The sequence below is a fragment of the Leptidea sinapis genome, chromosome 46, assembly GCF_905404315.1.
Source record: "Leptidea sinapis chromosome 46, ilLepSina1.1, whole genome shotgun sequence".
Taxonomy (NCBI): domain Eukaryota; kingdom Metazoa; phylum Arthropoda; class Insecta; order Lepidoptera; family Pieridae; genus Leptidea; species Leptidea sinapis.
This window is the reverse complement of record NC_066310.1, coordinates 263,753-281,948: the sequence shown is the minus strand read 5'-3', so window position 1 is coordinate 281,948 and position 18,196 is coordinate 263,753. Positions and strand designations below refer to the sequence as shown.

At 35.7% G+C, this 18,196-nt stretch overlaps 1 protein-coding gene across 1 annotated transcript in view; it reads right to left on the bottom strand.

Annotated features, from left to right (window-relative positions):
* LOC126977871 (tudor domain-containing protein 5-like) overlaps nucleotides 1–18,094 on the bottom strand; it is a 56,672-nt gene extending 38,578 nt beyond the window's left edge. Inside the window, exons 1-5 of the mRNA XM_050826502.1 lie at nucleotides 17,937–18,094; nucleotides 17,517–17,725; nucleotides 17,296–17,402; nucleotides 5,419–5,857; nucleotides 4,753–4,924 (exon numbers count right to left, since the gene is read on the bottom strand). Of these exons, the coding sequence (XP_050682459.1) occupies nucleotides 4,753–4,924; nucleotides 5,419–5,857; nucleotides 17,296–17,402; nucleotides 17,517–17,705 (907 nt within the window). The 5' untranslated portion in view covers nucleotides 17,706–17,725; nucleotides 17,937–18,094. The remainder of the gene's footprint in view (nucleotides 1–4,752; nucleotides 4,925–5,418; nucleotides 5,858–17,295; nucleotides 17,403–17,516; nucleotides 17,726–17,936) is intronic.
* Nucleotides 18,095–18,196: the final 102 nt, after the last annotated feature.

Sequence of the window (18,196 nt, the reverse complement as noted above, 5' to 3'; positions counted from 1 at the left end):
GTAGAGATTTAAGATTAAAAACGTTTTGTTGCAAATTTTATAGGCTTTAATTTTTAGAAACTAAAATTATACATTGGTAACATTTTTAACTTAAAAAAGGTAAAACAATGAAAATAGACATTTTTAGTTTAGTGTAAAAAAATTCAACTAAAATGTTTTACATGTTATTTAATTTTTAATAACTGGTATTGCCTCCTCGAGCTCTGATTACAGCTTCGAGCCGGTTTGGCATACTGAACACTAGGTTTCGGAGCCGATGTTGGGCAATATTCTCCCATTCTTCTACCAGGGCCTGCTTTAGTGCCCTGAGGGTAATAGGTGGTGGTCTGCGATTTCTGACTAGCCTCCCAAGCTCATCCCAGGCGTATTCAATCGGGTTGAGATCAGGACTTCTTGATGGCCAAGCCATCACGCTGATACCGACCTCCTGAATATACTCTTGTACGATATGGGCCGTGTGTGGCCGGGCATTATCATGCGTCAGCATCGATCCATCACCCATATTTGCTAAATACGGCCCTGCATACTTATTGAGAATCTCTTGAGCCCAGTAAGGGTGCCATTTTCTATGGCTACTAGCTCTGTGCGACCTTCTGAAGATATGCCAGCCCATACATGTACACTGCCTCCACCGTATTTGACTCTTTCTGAGATGCAGGCTTGAAGGTATCGCTCACCAAGTGGCCAGTAAACACTTCGGCTTCCATTAGAAGTGTAAAGGGAGAATCGAGACTCATCTGCAAACAAAATTCTTGACCATTCTTCTTCATCCCACTGCATGTGTTCACGGGCGTATCGCAGTCTCGCTACTCGATGCTGTCTCTCGAGTTTTGGGCCACTCGCTGGTCTTTGGGGTTTCAAATTTGCTTCAGCAAGTCTTCTTCTCACTGTACTGTCACTAATGTATTCCCTCCGGGTCTGAAGTAGCTGTTGCTGGACTTCAACTGCATTTTAGTGGCGATTTCTTAACACAGTGGATATAATATAACGATCTTCTCGGGCATTGGTACATCTGGGTCTGCCATTACAAGGTCTCCTCAGATGGTGTCCAGTCTCTTCGTACCTTCGCTTTACCTTCTGGACCGTTCGTACCGTCACACCCACCATTCTTGCAGTGCGACGCATACTGATGCCTAGTTCCAGAAAAGCCATGATCCTAGCACATTCTTCAACTGAAAGAGGCATGATAAATAAATGTTATGTGCTTTTTAGCATAATTTTTTACAACAAGACCCATTGATCTTGAAAAAAATTTAAAACAGAAAGAAAAATTTGAATGGTAAAATTGTAATTCGGAAACGTCCACTTTGAAAAAGGAATGGTTTTGTTTTTGAAGTTTTTTTTCAGCCAATTCTTAAAAGAAGGTTACCGACTATAAAGTTTTTATGTACAAAATTAAATTATTTTTGGAGTCCTTTTTATTTCGAAAGTATATCTTGTGAACTTAAAACGTTATCCCAATTTTAAAAGTGTGATACTTACTTTTGAAGGCCAGTGTAATTTTATTACGAAAACAACTTCAAGTTTTAAAGTTATGGCCATTTTTATTTTTTCTATGTTTATGTTATGGCCAGTATGTCAGTATAATATTAGTAGTAGTCAGTGACGTTTCGCTACAGCTACAGATATGATGATTGCTATTTCTCTACTATCTATTGCTATTTGTATTGTGCGATCATCGAGTCGTTTTGGTAAAATAAAAAGTTTTGTTGTTGTTGTCCAAATAACATACAACCTTGTCCTTGAAGGGTGTAGGCCGTGAAAAGAAAAGATTTGAAAAAGGATCAAACTTGATTTATTTAAATATTTTGGGAGCACACAGAAAAACGCAGCGAGTCGATGGTCAGTCGCAGGCAGAGAGAGCATAGACGTTTTTCTGTGTGACCCCAAAATATTTAAATAAATAAAGTTTGATCCTTTTTCAAATCTTTTCTTTTCACGGCCTACACCCTTCAGGTTATGGGCCCAGCCCTTCAGGCAATAGTAGTTATCCATATTTTGTTAAATAACAAGTAAGTTATAACCTCAACATATCGTCGGTGAAATCTACAACTACGCAACAATGGCGGAGTCGATATCGCGAGTCACAATAATTGTGACTCGCGATTATTGACAAACTTAAAGGTATGGAAGACTACTCCACATGGAAATTCCTTGTTCGGATGTTACTAATCCACGAGGATATGTGGTACGCCGTTGAAAAAACCGGAAGGTGTGGACGACAAAAAACAACTCAAGGCGCTGGCGCGTATTTGTTTGCTCGTGCAGCCCCCCGTGTTGACACATATTAGAAACGCAAAAACTGCAAACGAGGCGTGGAAAAAACTCGAAAATGTGTATGAAGGTAAAGGTCTAACGAGGCGCCTAGGGCTGTTGCGCACATTGTTCGCATTAAAACTAGAAGGATTCACGGACATGCAGACTTATTTAAATAAAATGATCGACGTCGGTCAGCAGCTACAAGACATCGGTGCTGGATTGGAGGATGACTTTCTGGCTGTCATTATGCTGAGTGGGCTGTCATCCAACTACAACCCGCTCATAATGACCTTGGAAAACTCTTCAGAGAAGCTCACCACAGAGTCAGTAAGATCCCGGTTAACACAGGAGTATCAACGGAGGCTTGAGAAAGATGACACTATTCGGCTTTAACTGTGAGTAAACCGAGGAATAAGATTATTCGCTGTTTTCGGTGCAAAAAGCCCGGGCACAGATTCAAGGACTGTGTTGAGGGAGCAAAGAAGGAAGAGAAGAAGAATAAAAGTTTGTTTTGTGCGATGTCAGTGAATTTGGGCAGTGATATTTGGTATGTGGACTCCGGAGCGACAAATCATATGTGTAATAACCTCAATTCATTAACTGATTATGTGAGTGAATCTCCTATTGCTGTCAAAGTTGCAAATGGTGAAACATTGATCTCATCGGGTAGAGGAAAGGTAGAAATTACCCTACTAAGGACCATAAGTGATGTACTGTATGTACCTAATCTATCAGTGAATTTATTATCTGTTAGTGTGATGACCAAAAAGGGTTTTACTGTATCATTTAAGACCACAGTGCCTCACTCGCCGCAGCAGAATGGTGTTGCAGAGCGAGCCAACCGCACCATCGTAGAGAAAGCACGATGCATGCTTCTCGATGCCGGTCTCGACCACCGGTTTTGGGCGGAGGCTGTGAATACAGCTGTGTACCTGAAGAACAGATCGCCCACCAAGGCGGTGAGGGACACTGTCCCTGAGCACAAATGGTCAAATAAAAAGGTAAATATGACTCACCTTAGAACTTTTGGCTGTTTAGCATATGCATTAGCTGAGAAGAGAAAGAAATTTGATGCAAAGTGTGATAAATATATTTTTGTAGGATATTGTGATGAGACCAAAGGATACAGATTACTAAATCCAACTAATCCTAAGGTGTGCATAAAAGCTAGGAATTTTTGGAAAGGAAAAATTTTAGGAACATTTTTGGAAAATGAATTTTACAAATCAGTCACACCAGAACGGACACAGTAGAAGTGTCACTAAACAAAAATCCTCAGACCCATGGTCAGTCTGACCCATCTGATCCACCTAGTAGACCTGTATTTCCATGTGATGACAGGGGGAGCCCCAGTCATGCGGGATCTGATGGAAATATTACTATAAGGTCACAACGGCAAAGGCCGGTGGTCAGTTGCAGGCAGAGAGAGCATAGACGTTTGACAGGAGTAAAGATAATACAACACCATAGACGAACCACCTACTCCGTAATGCTTCGTTTACACTTCCATAGTCCTAAACCCCTTACACCTTTATCCTAGCAACTTAGCCGGTACAAGTTAAGAATAAACCGCGACCCGCGACATCTATGGTCGTATGGCGTAACACACATTCCGTCAAGTAACCGCACGCGAAGGTTGAGTATTTAAGTATAAATCCAGGAAATCCTCGTATTCCTGATGATTTGCCGCCGTGAGATCGTAGTGATTTCTTCGTTAAGTATCCCGCGAAATATATATTGGGGGTCGCCAGCACACTCAGGCGAATACAGAAGAACCCAGGATCTTGCAGAAGAGGTGAGTTCCGTGAGTACCCTTTTTATTATTAACAGTCCACTTTAAATTCCCTGGCGGAACCAATACCTTTTATAAGTTTTGTAGTGTGCTCTTGAATACCGTTTTTAATCACATGTTCTCGCACTATTGTATAAAGTTGTCCTGATCTGCAATGTACGGGTTTTTTTTAAGGTGGTACCGTCCTGGAAAAACCGCATAGGGAAGCTCATTCCACAGGTTGGTTGTGCGTGGAAGAAGGCCAAACATCCAGTTGGTGGGGATGATATGCTACCAGTGCTGTGACCAGAGCACTCATATAATAAGGGAATCTTACGTAGACGTAACACTCTACAGAAACAACTGCGGAATTAAATTGACCGATTGAATTATGCCACCTCAACATTAACTGAACATCCTTTCGAGTAGTATAGCATGTGTGCATCACGACGGCTCAGGACTACAGCTCTACGAGGCGCATACCCCACGGAGCGCTGCTTCATCTCTGGTCCGGCCCCAGCACCAGCTCGAAGCAATTGATCAGCTGCAAAGTGGAGCTGCTTTAATTGTTCAAGATCTGATATTTGCAGTGTAAAGCAGCGCGCAACCCACACAGACTGTTTTCCACTGTGTTTTCTCATTGACATGACATGAGTGAGTACAATTGTCTCCAGCGGCTGGTCACTATCACTATGAAGATGATAATGGAAATGGTCACTCACTCGAAGAACTTCCCCTGCTGGAGCTCCTGTCCTCGCGGCCCGGAGTTGATGTTGAAGCCGTGGAAACCTTTTCAGGTGTTGGTTCATTCTTATGATAGGACTCGAGAGTGCCGGCACTCGTTAAAGGCAGTCTTCTTCTGTTTGAAACCTCACTTGTTTCATTGGTTTGAGGCTAAAAGTAAAAAAGCACATTTTAAAATCATAATTAATTAACAATTTCGTATTTTGTTATTGCACTTACTAATTAACTACTTATCACAAGCTGCATCATTAGATTTTTGAAAATGCAAAATTTCCAGCCAATATCTGAATCCGTTGATTTAAAAAAAACGTAAGTACATTAAATTGAGCTTCATTTGAACAATATGATCGAACGAACGAACGTTTATACATTATTATGATAAGGTTATATATATATATATATGTATTAGGTAGTATCATTTTATTGCATTCAGTAAATTTTCATTTCGCGAAATCATTAGCAGTATCCTGGAAGGGTGAAATAATCCGTGTTTTGTACATCAAAATGTTAATTTCCTGGCTATTCGTTTTATAAATAATTGATAGCAAGGCCTTGAAAATCTTTACTATTTTTTAGCAATTACTTAGGATTTGGCCATCCAACCTGCTTAAAAATGACAGTTTGAATATTATGTGCATCATCACCTGATTAACATTATCCCGGCAGCTCTGTGTGTGTTTTGGGAGAGGATGCTGACTCTGTGTCTCCACATCAACATGAGGAGGTAGATACCTTCCAGTGACCTGTGCTCTGTTTACGCTGCTTCTTATTGCTTCACTTGAAAGTGGATCTGGCGAATGCGAAACTAAATAACCCCCGCTAGCCCAAGCCGTGCTCATGGAATTGTTCGTTGCTTCACTTGAAGGTGATGGTTGTGAATCTGCTGCATGAGACGGTAGACACCCACCGTTGACCTGAGCTCTGCTCGTGCTGCTCTTTATTGCTTCTCTGGAATGCGACGGTCGTGAATCTGTAACTCTTTTCTTTTGTCCCAATGAAAAAGTCTTAGCGATCAGGTCCGGTTCTGCTGGTATTGGCGTTAGCTTATTCGATGACTGTGTAATACTTCTTCTTTTACCTTTGCTGAAATAAATAAAAACCATTAGATTGATAGAATACGACGTGAAGGTTTATAAAATGAAATTATTATACTTACCAAATTAATACATTTTTTACGAAATTATCAATGTTTGAGCTAATTCTCTCCCAAGCTATTTTTACTCAATATAATCAAACCAACAATATGCCTTAGCTTTTTAAATATGAGATAGATTTCTAATTCTATTACTAATCGACTCTTAATGAAGGTTCCAAGATCGATGTTGGTCTATATATTTATCAATAAGGGGACAGGAGCAATATTCGACCAGGGTACAATACTACTTATGTAGGTATCCAATGACGTTCTATATACATATTAACATATCATTCCCAGTCTGATAGCGGAACGGGAAAAGTGTGCTTAAAGACAATGTAAGCACAGTTTTCTCCTTAGTCGTGTGTCAATCAACAAGCCTAGTGTACTTAACGTAAACGACGCAAAAAAAGATGATGTGTCTTATCAGCGGTAAGTTTATTTTATTTATGCAAAAAGCGTAAATAATTAAGTAAAATATTTTTTCATTAAATATGGTACAATTATTGACAAGTATTCACATCCATTTCCCTCCCACTTGTCAGAATGAGATAGATGAAAGGACCCGACCAGCACACAGTCAAAAATGAAAACTATAGAGTCGCTCTTTTCTTTAAAGGCCCAGTGAACAAGCAATATTGTATTTTGTATACAGAAAGCCATTGCCCTTGAATGTGATCGGCTTTCAAGAACGTGAAAAATTACAAAATAGTGCTATTTACACGGTATCACAAAAGTATCGTTACACAATTAAGAATTAAGCTTTAATTCATGCTGAAAAGTATGATAAAACTTTTTAAACATTAAAAGTATGAAAATCTCTTTCGAATGTCAATATATTTAGTCACATTGACACAAAAGTCCAATTTAGCCACATTTACAATTTGACAAAAGCTACCATACAAATATTTGTTGATCTTCGTTTACGCTACATATATCAAAAAGATACCCTGGAAAAGATGTCTTAGTCTAAAAGACAAATTTTAACAGATTTATTATAATTCAGGGAACTTAACATTTTAATAACCAGTTTACCTAATTATTTTTTGTAAACAAAAACTTAGATCCAAATCCATGTAAAACGTTAAGGAGTAACAAATATACACACAAACCAATAAATAAACATACAAACTTTCCCCTTTATAATATGAGTGTGATTTTTGATTAGAAACGTAAACAACCTCCGACTGAACAGATCTTGATCAGAAAATAGGAACAGGCTGACAAACGTAAAACTTATAGCAACCCTCTTTTTCGTCAGGGTTTAAAAATATACCTAACTGCTACTCCACTGATGTCACTGTCCAAATCGGGTTCTTAATTCAACACGCAGTTTAAACTGAAAAAATGTGAACATTGCTGCCTATTGGCCAATAATATTTTAAACAACTGGAATAAACGCAGAAATGCACATCGATATGGCAGTCGAAGGTTATTATGGTGTCATTTGTGGCATGTGCCATATTTCGGCTTTAGTTTTGTATGACGTGAATTGTCTATATGTATAGAACGTCATTGTATGTATCATTTAAAGTGGATTCGTAGATTTATTAATGGAGTAGCATAAATATTTTGTTTATTGTTTATTAAAAAAGTGTAAGGTGAGTTATAATTTTATGTGAGAAAAAGAAACCACGAAAATCCTAATAGTTCTAACTTTTATATAATTAAATATTGGAATGAATAGATAATATTTATGGATCATTCAGATTTTCTTGATGGCTTTTTTTTAAATGAACAGAAAAACGTCTATTAGGTCTATATTATAATACTATAAGTGTATACACACTATGTTAAAAAAAACCTGTACGATAATTGACTCGGATATGAAGTAGAATGTGGAGACACCACTAAAAGTCAAATATAAACAATTCGCGATCGTCCTTCGCTTCGGATGACTTCGGATCGCGAAATCCTTCTAAGCATCAAATCGGTTGATTACCGAGGTACTTATTATCATTCATTATATTATTATATTTTCTGTTCTGATATTATTATCCCTTTTAGTACCTATTAAAATCTAATAGCATCACCCCATGTGAATATTAAATGAGGCTAGTAAGTGCTATTTTAGTATTTTAACATAAGTACATTTTATTAAAGATTCCTCAACTTGTTGGATGAATCTTGTACAGTATATTTTGTTATGATCTAATTAAAAAGATGAGCTGGGAGTTTCTTGTCGGTTCTTCTCCCCATGTCAAAGCTCCTTTACGGACTGATGTAGCTTCATGACTTAATACATTTATAAAGGTGAAGGTAGTTACTTAAATATAAAGGTTATTAGATTTTCATATTCGCTTTACTTGTAACTTCTATTCCCTAAGGTACTCTATTTCTCGTAGCCATTGTAACACGCGCTACACCGTATCAATGCTTATTATTTTACATATAGCAAAAGAAAGCTTATAAATAGGATAATTTCAATGAATATATCTGAAAGCTATCGAAACAAGCTATAAATTAGTCTTATTGTGTTTTTTTATTTTACACACACTACACAAAGTTGAAAAACCCTTATATTTTAGAGTATTAGTATATAATATTAATGTTAATGGTTTTATAATCATCTTTATATGTTAGTTCTAAAAAATAACGAAAATATAAAAGCTTTCATAATAACCATTTGAGATATTCATTCCGAAAGACTAAGTAGAATTCCTTGACTTTGGTCGACCTTGAAGTACGAGATTGCTTGTGTATGTTTTAAGATGTAACTATGCTATATTTGGACAAGATAACTACTGAAATATATGTTGTGATAGTTTTTCAAATAAAGTAAAAATATTTCAAAACAATAAAACAAAAAAAACAGACAAAGGAAAAGACCCTTCAAATTCCTTATGAATGACAAGTCGAATTTATATTAACAAAAACTATTATCGCTATATCATACTATTATAATTATTCTAATATCTTGGAAATATAGTTTTAGCGTATGGGGTGTGAATATAATAGTTTGGGTACAATGATATTTAAAAGTATAGATAGGTTACCTAGACGAAATTCGATGTTTAAAAATGATTCACTTACGCACACATTTATCATTTAACATTTCAATAGCACACATTACGATTATATCTGAAAGAACCATAGCATGATACAAATTATCGCAAGCGAGAAAGAGATAAATCTAACTTGCTGATTGCGTCTTCGTTTAAATTGAAACAACATAGAGTAATTTATCAGATAAGACTTTTACCCGTACACAATGATTTTTTGTATATTGTAATATTATTTATGAATATATTTTTGTTGAGGGTTTATTACAATAAGATAATGGGAGAGTAAGAAAATTATCCATTGATTCTTCTGCACTCAGCAAAAAATATACCGATAGGAACAGAGTTGCTGCAAAAACTCCAAAGTAAGTCAAATAGCACGATCTACGCCCCCAACTTCCCTAAAACTTGTTTCTTTAGTTTAAGAATTCAGCTACCTAAAAGCGTACTTGTTTAGTAAAAATTATTACATTAATACGTTTCGTATAAATACCTGGATCATTCCGTGACAGACAGCATTAATATTTGACTTTGCACTTCTGTATGTTAATCTATGGCACTCGACTCGACTCGGTTGTCGAGTCTCACTCGACTTATAGTCTGATAGCCCGTGAACCCTAGACCTACGTTATTTTATAAAAGCTGAAAGTTTGTCAGCGCATGCTCCCAACACAGGTAAGAACGATGGACCATTATGGAGTTTGTGGTACAGTGGCTTTCGCAGGTAAACGGTACTAAAGGTGTGTAAAATACCGATCTTAATATATCAAATAATAATTTTTTTCGGTATTACCTTCACAATATTATTAAAAACATGTTATGCATTGCCAGACACTTAACATCGTGGGAACCCCCTTGCCACCCTTAATGTTGATGAAATTATAATTTTTAATTTAAGGCATTTTTGTTATAAGTTTTCCTTGGTTATCGTTTTTCATTTTTATTATTGTCAAAATTATTTATATTAACTATTTTCCTTCAGACAAAACAATAAGAGGAACAACAAACAAAATGGACCATGAAAATATTACCATTAGAAAAAGGCTTAAAAAATCTAATTCTTTAAGCAATATATCCACCTCAAATATATCGCTTCTAGACACAACTGTAATGAGTCTACCTGACACATCACTGGATGAAACAAGTAATTGTTTCATCTCATCAATTGCCTAAACGATAAAATAAAGGAGCTTACGATTGAGCTTCAAAGCGCTCACCAGGAAATTGAAAATATCAGCCATGACAATAGACAGTTGACGTTGGAAGTAGAGAAATGCAATAGAATTATTCAAATTTATAAAAAATTAGGAGAAGAGAATCATACAAATACTACTCCAAACACGGGTAGGAAAAAATAGAAAAAGTCGGTAACTACTAGCAATACACCGATACAGTTAACTTTTGACAAAAAAAAGGAGTTAAAAAAATGGTACAAATATTTTACACCCCGAAACAGCGCAGACACAGGAATCAAATCAGGAGACAACAGTCTCAGATAGTTTAAATAAATCATTTTTGACTGAGAAAAAGTATCATGTTACTGAAGTAAAGCAGGACAAGAGAGCAATTCCAAATAATCCTAAGAGAGTAGTTGAGGGCAAAATCCAGAAAGAGGACCTACTGAAGCTTAAATCAAGAAAAAGGATCGTGATTATTGCGGATGAGCAACGGAGAGGTACTCAAAGAATATTGCAAAATTTGACTGGGCCCATGTATGAGGTCACTTGTTTTCTGAAACCAGGTGCAAAATTAACTGATATACTTCTTTCCGAGACAAGGTTGATGCAAAGCTTTACAAAAAATGATGTTGTCATTATAATAGGAGGCACTCATGAAACTAATCCCTACGAGTTTCAACTAAGTTTGAATAGATTTTTCTATAATAACACACATACAAATATTTTAGTAAGTGAAATACCCTATAATAGAGCCTTAAATGAAAATAAGTTAAATTACGATTTAAGATTTATATGCGGAAAATTCCAAAATGTATCATTTGTTGACATGGATTATAGTAGAAGAAGAATGAAACGAAGTATTCAAATACGACATATATGCCAGGCACTCATAAAGGATATTTTACGCCTTGAATATCGAAGCAAAATAGACAGTTATAAAAAACAAATAAAGAATACGCAGAGGAATATTAAAAATACAGAAAATAAAGCTACCCAAACTGAACGTGGACAAAGTGAAGGCGAAAACGGTAATGAAATACAAGAGGAAAAGGATGATGCCAAAAAATATATTCTTGAAATAGAGAAAAGTGGAAATAACGGAAATAGTGCAGAACCTAATAATTTTTTTCTAGTCTCATAAGTTATACATATTACATCAAAATATTAATGGACTTAATACTAATAAATCTGAACAGATGGTAGTACAACTCGACGAATTAGAACTTAGCAAAAATATTTTTATAGATGTACTTTGTTTTACGGAACATAATTTAATTGAACACGATTGTGAGCTGCTTAGGATATCAAATTTTCGCATTGCTTCTGCATATTTTCGTAATAATAGAAGGGGTGGGTCAGCCATACTTGTACGAAATTCGGTTAAATTTAAAGAGTTAACGGATATCACACGCTTAAGCGTACCAGGTGTTATAGAATGTAGTGGAGTAGACCTAATAGATCAAAGCACAATAGTAATATGTATTTATAGACCACCAAAACTCGATAAATTTACCTTAGACACATTTTTTGACAGTTTATACAACATACTTAATAAAAATTGCTTCAAAAAAAGGAAAATCATTATCTGTGGTGATATAAATATAGACGTGTTAAAAAATAATAAAATTACGCAAACCCTTAATGAATTAGTACATGGTTTTAATCTTAAATTAGCACTTACACAGCCAACGCGCTTAGTAAGTGGCACATGTATCGATAACTTTTTGACCAATATTCGGAGCTATAGCTGTTCTGTTGAAGAACTGGCTCTATCAGACCATACAGCACAAATTTTCAGCTTTACTGTTAAAAAATTTAGTCGGATAGAATACTGGTTTATTTTAAGAAGAGACATTAGCGAAGAAAACTTGAGTAAATTTAAGGAATACCTAAGTATTATTATATATATATACCTAGTATTACATTTTCAGATGTTTATGAAACATCTGAACCAAATGAAGCATACAATAGATTTTTCGCAATGTTTTCACTTCTTTATTATCTCTGCTTTCCTTACATTAAAATAAAAATACAGTCAATTAGAAAACCAAAGTGGATATCAAAAGGAATAAGACAATGTTGCAAAAGGAAACGAGAGTTACTATGGAAATATAGAAAAAAACCTAATAATAAAAATAAACAAAATTACAAAGTGTATGGAAAGCGTTTAAAAAATATCATCAAACTAACACAAAAATCCCAAAATGATTATAAAATAAGAAATTCGCATAACAAATCTAAGACTACATGGGACATAATAAATGAAAACAGATTAAAACTCAATAATAACAAAATTGAACGTATTAAAAAAGGCAACGAAATAATAAGTGACCCCTTAGAGATTGCACAAGCTTTTAATGAACATTTTCTTAGTCGTAAAATTTTGTCAACAACTAATGAAAGAGCAAACGCTAACTGGAACAAGCCGAATTCAATTTTTATGAAACCATCATCGCCTACTCAAATAAATAATATCATAAAAACACTAAAAAATACAAATAGCACTGGGTTTGATGAAATTTGTACCAAAGCAGTAAAATATGTATCTGATATAATATCGCCAGTTTTGTGTCATATTACAAATCTATGTGTAGAGAATGGTGTATATCCAGATAATTTAAAAACTTCAATTGTGAAGCCACTCTTTAAAAAAAAAAAAAAAAAAAAAGATAGGGAAGACATGGACTGTTATAGACCAGTTACACTTATACCAATTTTCTCAAAAATAATAGAAAAGTATATTTGTAATAACTTAAACGATTATTTTGAAAAGAATGAAATATTAACCGAAAAGCAAAAAGGCTTTAGAAAAAATAAATCAATTAATTTAGCAATATACAATTTCCTGAAGGAAGTCATTACTAATGTAGATAAAAGAAAGCATGTATGCGTACTTTATATGGACCTCACTAAGGCATTTGACTATGTCGACCATCAAATATTATTGAATAAGCTAAGCGTGTACGGGGTTAGAGGAAACAGCTTATCACTTCTAAAATCATATCTAACGGGGAGGCAACAAATGACACAAATAGCGAGGTTAGTACGGCATGATAAAACAGAAAAACCATATATATCGGAGTCAAAAACCGTAACCACTGGAGTACCGCAGGGAAGTATATTAGGTCCATTGTTGTTCATAACATATATAAACGATTTTCCTACGGTAACCAACCATGAGATGATTTTATTTGCTGACGACAGCACAGTGATATTTATAGGTGAAAATTTAAATTCTTTTCAAAGTGACATTAATAATACTATAGGCAAGATTATAAACTGGTTGACATGTAACAATTTAGTCATAAATCTTGACAAAACTAGAATAATGACATTTGCAAATAGACGCAATAAGATAGCATTGAACATTAATTATCTAAGTAAAAAAATATCTGAAATAACACAAACAAAATTTTTAGGCCTACATATTGATGATTGCCTAAAATGGAAAACCCATATTGAAAATTTGTGCTTGAAGCTAAATAGATTTTCATTTGCATTGCACATGCTGTCTAAAGTAGTAAACCAGTCCGCAGTGTTAGTAGCTTTTAACGCATATGTCACATCAAATATTCGGTACGGGATCATATTTTGGGGAAATTCCACAGATAAGGATAGAGTCTTTAAATGTCAGAAAAAATGTATAAGATCTATATTTCATTTAAGCCCTACTGATTCCTGTAAACCATATTTTGATAAATTTAAAATACTTACTTTCCCGTGCCTATATATATATGAAGTGCTGTTAAACAAAAAAAACAAAATGCAATATTCCTCAACAATTTAATTAAAAATTATTGGTTTATGATACAAGTTATTATAAAGGATAAAAAAATTGATCGATGACTTTACATATTATTTTAAAATTAATTCACATTTTTTCAATGCCTCATCATAATCATCATTTTAACCATAACATATTATTCACAAAATAAATTGATATTTTTAACAATTTAAGGTAGTTTTAGCATCGAATGTCTTTTCTGCCAAATGCCAAAAACTTTATTTTATAAGTCATTCTTACCACGAATCTCTTCTTGCGTTTTACAATGATTTTCTGGCAAGGGGTTGCAACTATCAACAGTGTCTGGCTAATGAGGAAACATCATCAACTTATTACCCAAGTATTATACATGAAAATCAGCTTTTATACTATGACGTAAGTAAAATTATAATTTCATGAACATTAAGGGTGTCTGATATGTTAAGGGTCTGGCAATGAATAACGTAATAACGTGATTTTTGATAATATTCTGAAGGTAATACCGAAAAATCGCACTTTATTATTTGATGTATTTAGATCGGTATTTTACACGCCTTTAGTACCGTTTACCTGCGAAAGCCACTGTAACCCAAACTCCATAATGGTCCATCGTTCTTACCTGTGTTGGAAGCATGCGCTGACAAACTTTCAGCTTTTATACAATAACGTAGGTCTGGGGTTCACGGGCTTTTGCACTATTCCGTCCGTCCGTTACGATGTCGTACCGCCATATTTATTTTATTAAGAGAAATATTGAAATCAAATAAAATACTTTATTTCATGATTCCTTTACTGTGGTATGTAATTCCATGAATTTTGCTTTTTTTACTTGCGTAATTAGTTCATCTTCGCATTACACAAGACGGCATTTTTATGCTGTATATAAAATTGTAAACAAATCTGTCAACAACAAACGCGTGCGTACCGTTTTCGTAGCGAGAGAGCGACTACAACCATATGAACCAATTGACTCAATTTAGGCGATTGATTTTCGGCGAGCTAGTGACATATCTACCTCTTTTAATACTGTAATATCATTGTTTGGGTACAGAACCTTTGTCAAAACACACCAAAACTTTTTCACTATTTATAATACGCCTTTTTAAGAAGGAGTACATAAAACATAAATTATAAAGAACTTACACAAACACTGATACCATATGATACATTAATTACACGATATGATACAACAATACTTTAGAAATTAATTAAGAATATTATTTGAAGAAGTTCCAATAATGAGATGTGTGAGCTTATCTTTTTTTGGAATAAATTGAATGGCATTCCTTTTCCTCTTGTGTCAGTAATATCACTTGTCTTTATTTTTCTGTGTTTTGATAGGTATATAAATATGATTATTCTAAATATGATTAAAAATTTAAGAAATACTTGTTTGTGTAGTATATACATATGATAAAATACATATACTAAAATAATGAGTGTTAGCCGCATCACTCCCCTCCAGAGACCGGGTTAAGGGCGATAGAAATCATGAAGGCGAACTCTCCTCCCGGAACGGGTAGTATTTGCCACGGGAGAGTCGGGAAGCGGTTGGGAAGGGCTGGAAGGTGGGGAGTCAGAGGAGGGAATAGTTTGAGGTGACGAGGACAGTAAATAGGCTGGCTTAAGGCGGTCTATGCTTTCTGTTGTACCTTCACCTTTAATTTTTATTTTAAAATATTTATCTCCTCTTGACATGACTTCGTGTGGACCAGTGTAAGCAGGCTTTAGTGAGCCACGTAGCGCGTCTTCTCTAAGGAATACGTGGCTACATGTGGCAAGATCTTTGAAAATGAATGTTTGCAATTGCAATAAGGAAACATTCATGTGCCGTCGTGACCAAAAAATTCACCTGGAAGGCGAAGTGGTTCACCAAAAACTAGCTCAGGTGAGGAAGATTGCAAATCATCTTTCACAGCACTTCTTATGCCGAGAAGTATGATAGCTGGCGTTTCTACCCAGTTTGCGTCAGCGTGACAGGTAATTGCTGCATTCAACTGTCTGTGGAAGTGCTCAACTAAGCCGTTGCACTGTGGGTGATATGCCGTTGTCTTGCGATCATTGAAACCAATCGACTTTGCGAGCTGCTGAAATAAGGCCGATTGGAACTGTGCACCGCGGTCAGTTACGACGTCTGTTGGACAACCATAACGGGATACCCAGCAGGAAACAAAGGCTTTTACGACAGTCTGTCGGTAAGTGAAATAGCTTCAGGCCATCGCGTAAAACGATCGACGGCTGTCAGACAATACCGATAATCACCGCAAGGTGGTAAAGGGCCGTTAGGTCTATATGGACATGTTTGAATCTCGCTGTGGGTAAACCAAGAGTACCAACAGGTGACGCAACATGCCGGTTGATCTTTGAGCGCTGACAGCTCAAACATGCCTTAGCCCACTCACGACAACCATAGGTATAGGTATAGGTATTCACGGGCTACTTTCCGCAACTCGACGTCTGCTGTGCGCCTATTTATTACCCGTTATTACATGAGTTATCTTACGTAATCTTGATCGTGTGAGTTTCACCAGCTTACGAGAGAGCCTCTGATCTATGCATGGTAGGGCCTCTTTTGCCTGTCTGCATCCACTCATCTCCGTCCAGTATTTATTATGTAGCTCCTCGGTGTGCTGCCTTATGACTGATGTGGGCCAACCAGAGAGGAGAGGGACTTTTGGTTCCAGTCCAATGGCTATCATCTCTGAGCCCCTCCTTGCTAATTCGTCAGCGGCATCATTACCTCTGGAGCCACTGTGTCCCTTGATCCACTGCAGAGTTACGCGATTGTTGTTATCACATACTTCCGTCAGGGAACAGTTACAGTTGTATATAAGCTTTGAGGTGATAATATTGCTTTGTAGGGCTTGTAGTACTGATTTGCTGTCCGTAAGGATCCGGATGGAGTAATCCTTTACCTTACGTGTCAGAAAAACAAAAATTGTGCGCACTTCACTATCACGTCGGCGGCCGATAAAGACTGAAGTTGCCGCACCCTTTTTCCGTTGACTTTTGTATACCAACACCCCAAATAAGGCGAGGAATTGAATGAGGTCATGTGGATTTCGTCGCTGTTCTATAAGCAACAGTGAGTTAAATAGTTTCAAAAATCTTGAGAAACACTGACTCATTTATTCTAACAATAAACTAAGGTCATCACCCTGAACTCGGACCGTCATAGAGCTGAGATATTTGACCACATTTTAAATTCTTTATTTATTTTGTTACATTTATGATATGAATATTATAATCAGTGCAGGGCACATTGCTCGATTGAGGTCGCGAACAGTTTCTTTTAGGACACATTCATTCTGGAGTTCGATAGCTTATTGTTTTGTGCTTGCATTTTTTGCTCAAATGTCGCCCACTAACCCCACAACTACTAAGGACATATTATAATATATACTACACATGTATAGTAATAATACCTATTTTGGAATACTTACAATTTAGTATTGGGTGTGGACTTCTGACTCTTAACAAATTTATCAATGTGTTGCAGATGCTCAGGTACTATCAGTGTCAGAACAGGATTGGAAGCGGGCCCCTGAAACTATGCAATCAATATTTGTATCTATTATCTATTATGTCACATTTATCTTGGAAATTACAGTAAAGTGAGTAGTGAAATAGTATATGCTACATAAGATAGTATTTTCTTATTTACCACAAAAAGATCACTGCAGCGTTCCTTCAGGAATGTGAGTGCTTCTCGGTATCCATACTTCTTGAAAGGCAGCGGAGCACCAACCAGGCTTTGGTAGTCTCGCAGAAGTGTGCGGGTGTCCACCTGACAAGGACTCGACACAACCACACATCGTAGATCTGATTTAAGCCGCTTTATTTCTTCTTCCATTGTTGATACTGTTTTCTGCGCTACATAATTATTATCTTTTACCTCAAGTTGTTGTCAACGTTCGAACTAAATATTGTGTAAATATCTTCTCGTTTATTCTTAAATTTATGGAAAATTAAGTACATTTTTTGTTAGCATAAGACCTCTATTTTGTCAACTTGGATTATTAAAAGTAAAAATTAATTCATATGATAGATATATGGTAGGAACCGAGAAAGTACTAATACTGACCGGTTAAAAATAATTATATAAAATACATTGAATCATTGAACCCATTGAGGAGCACTATGAATTGTCTATCTTGTAATTATATCAATATCAAATTCTTGATATTATAAACACAACTGTTGCTTGTTACTTGTATGTAGTACATTTAAGTTTTTAGGTTAATAAATACTAAATAGTAAATACTAAAAAGTTTTTTTTTTTTGGATTTTATGGCCTGGTAACTAGAACTTTTTAAGTTTTGTCATTTTTTCGTCACTTTCACT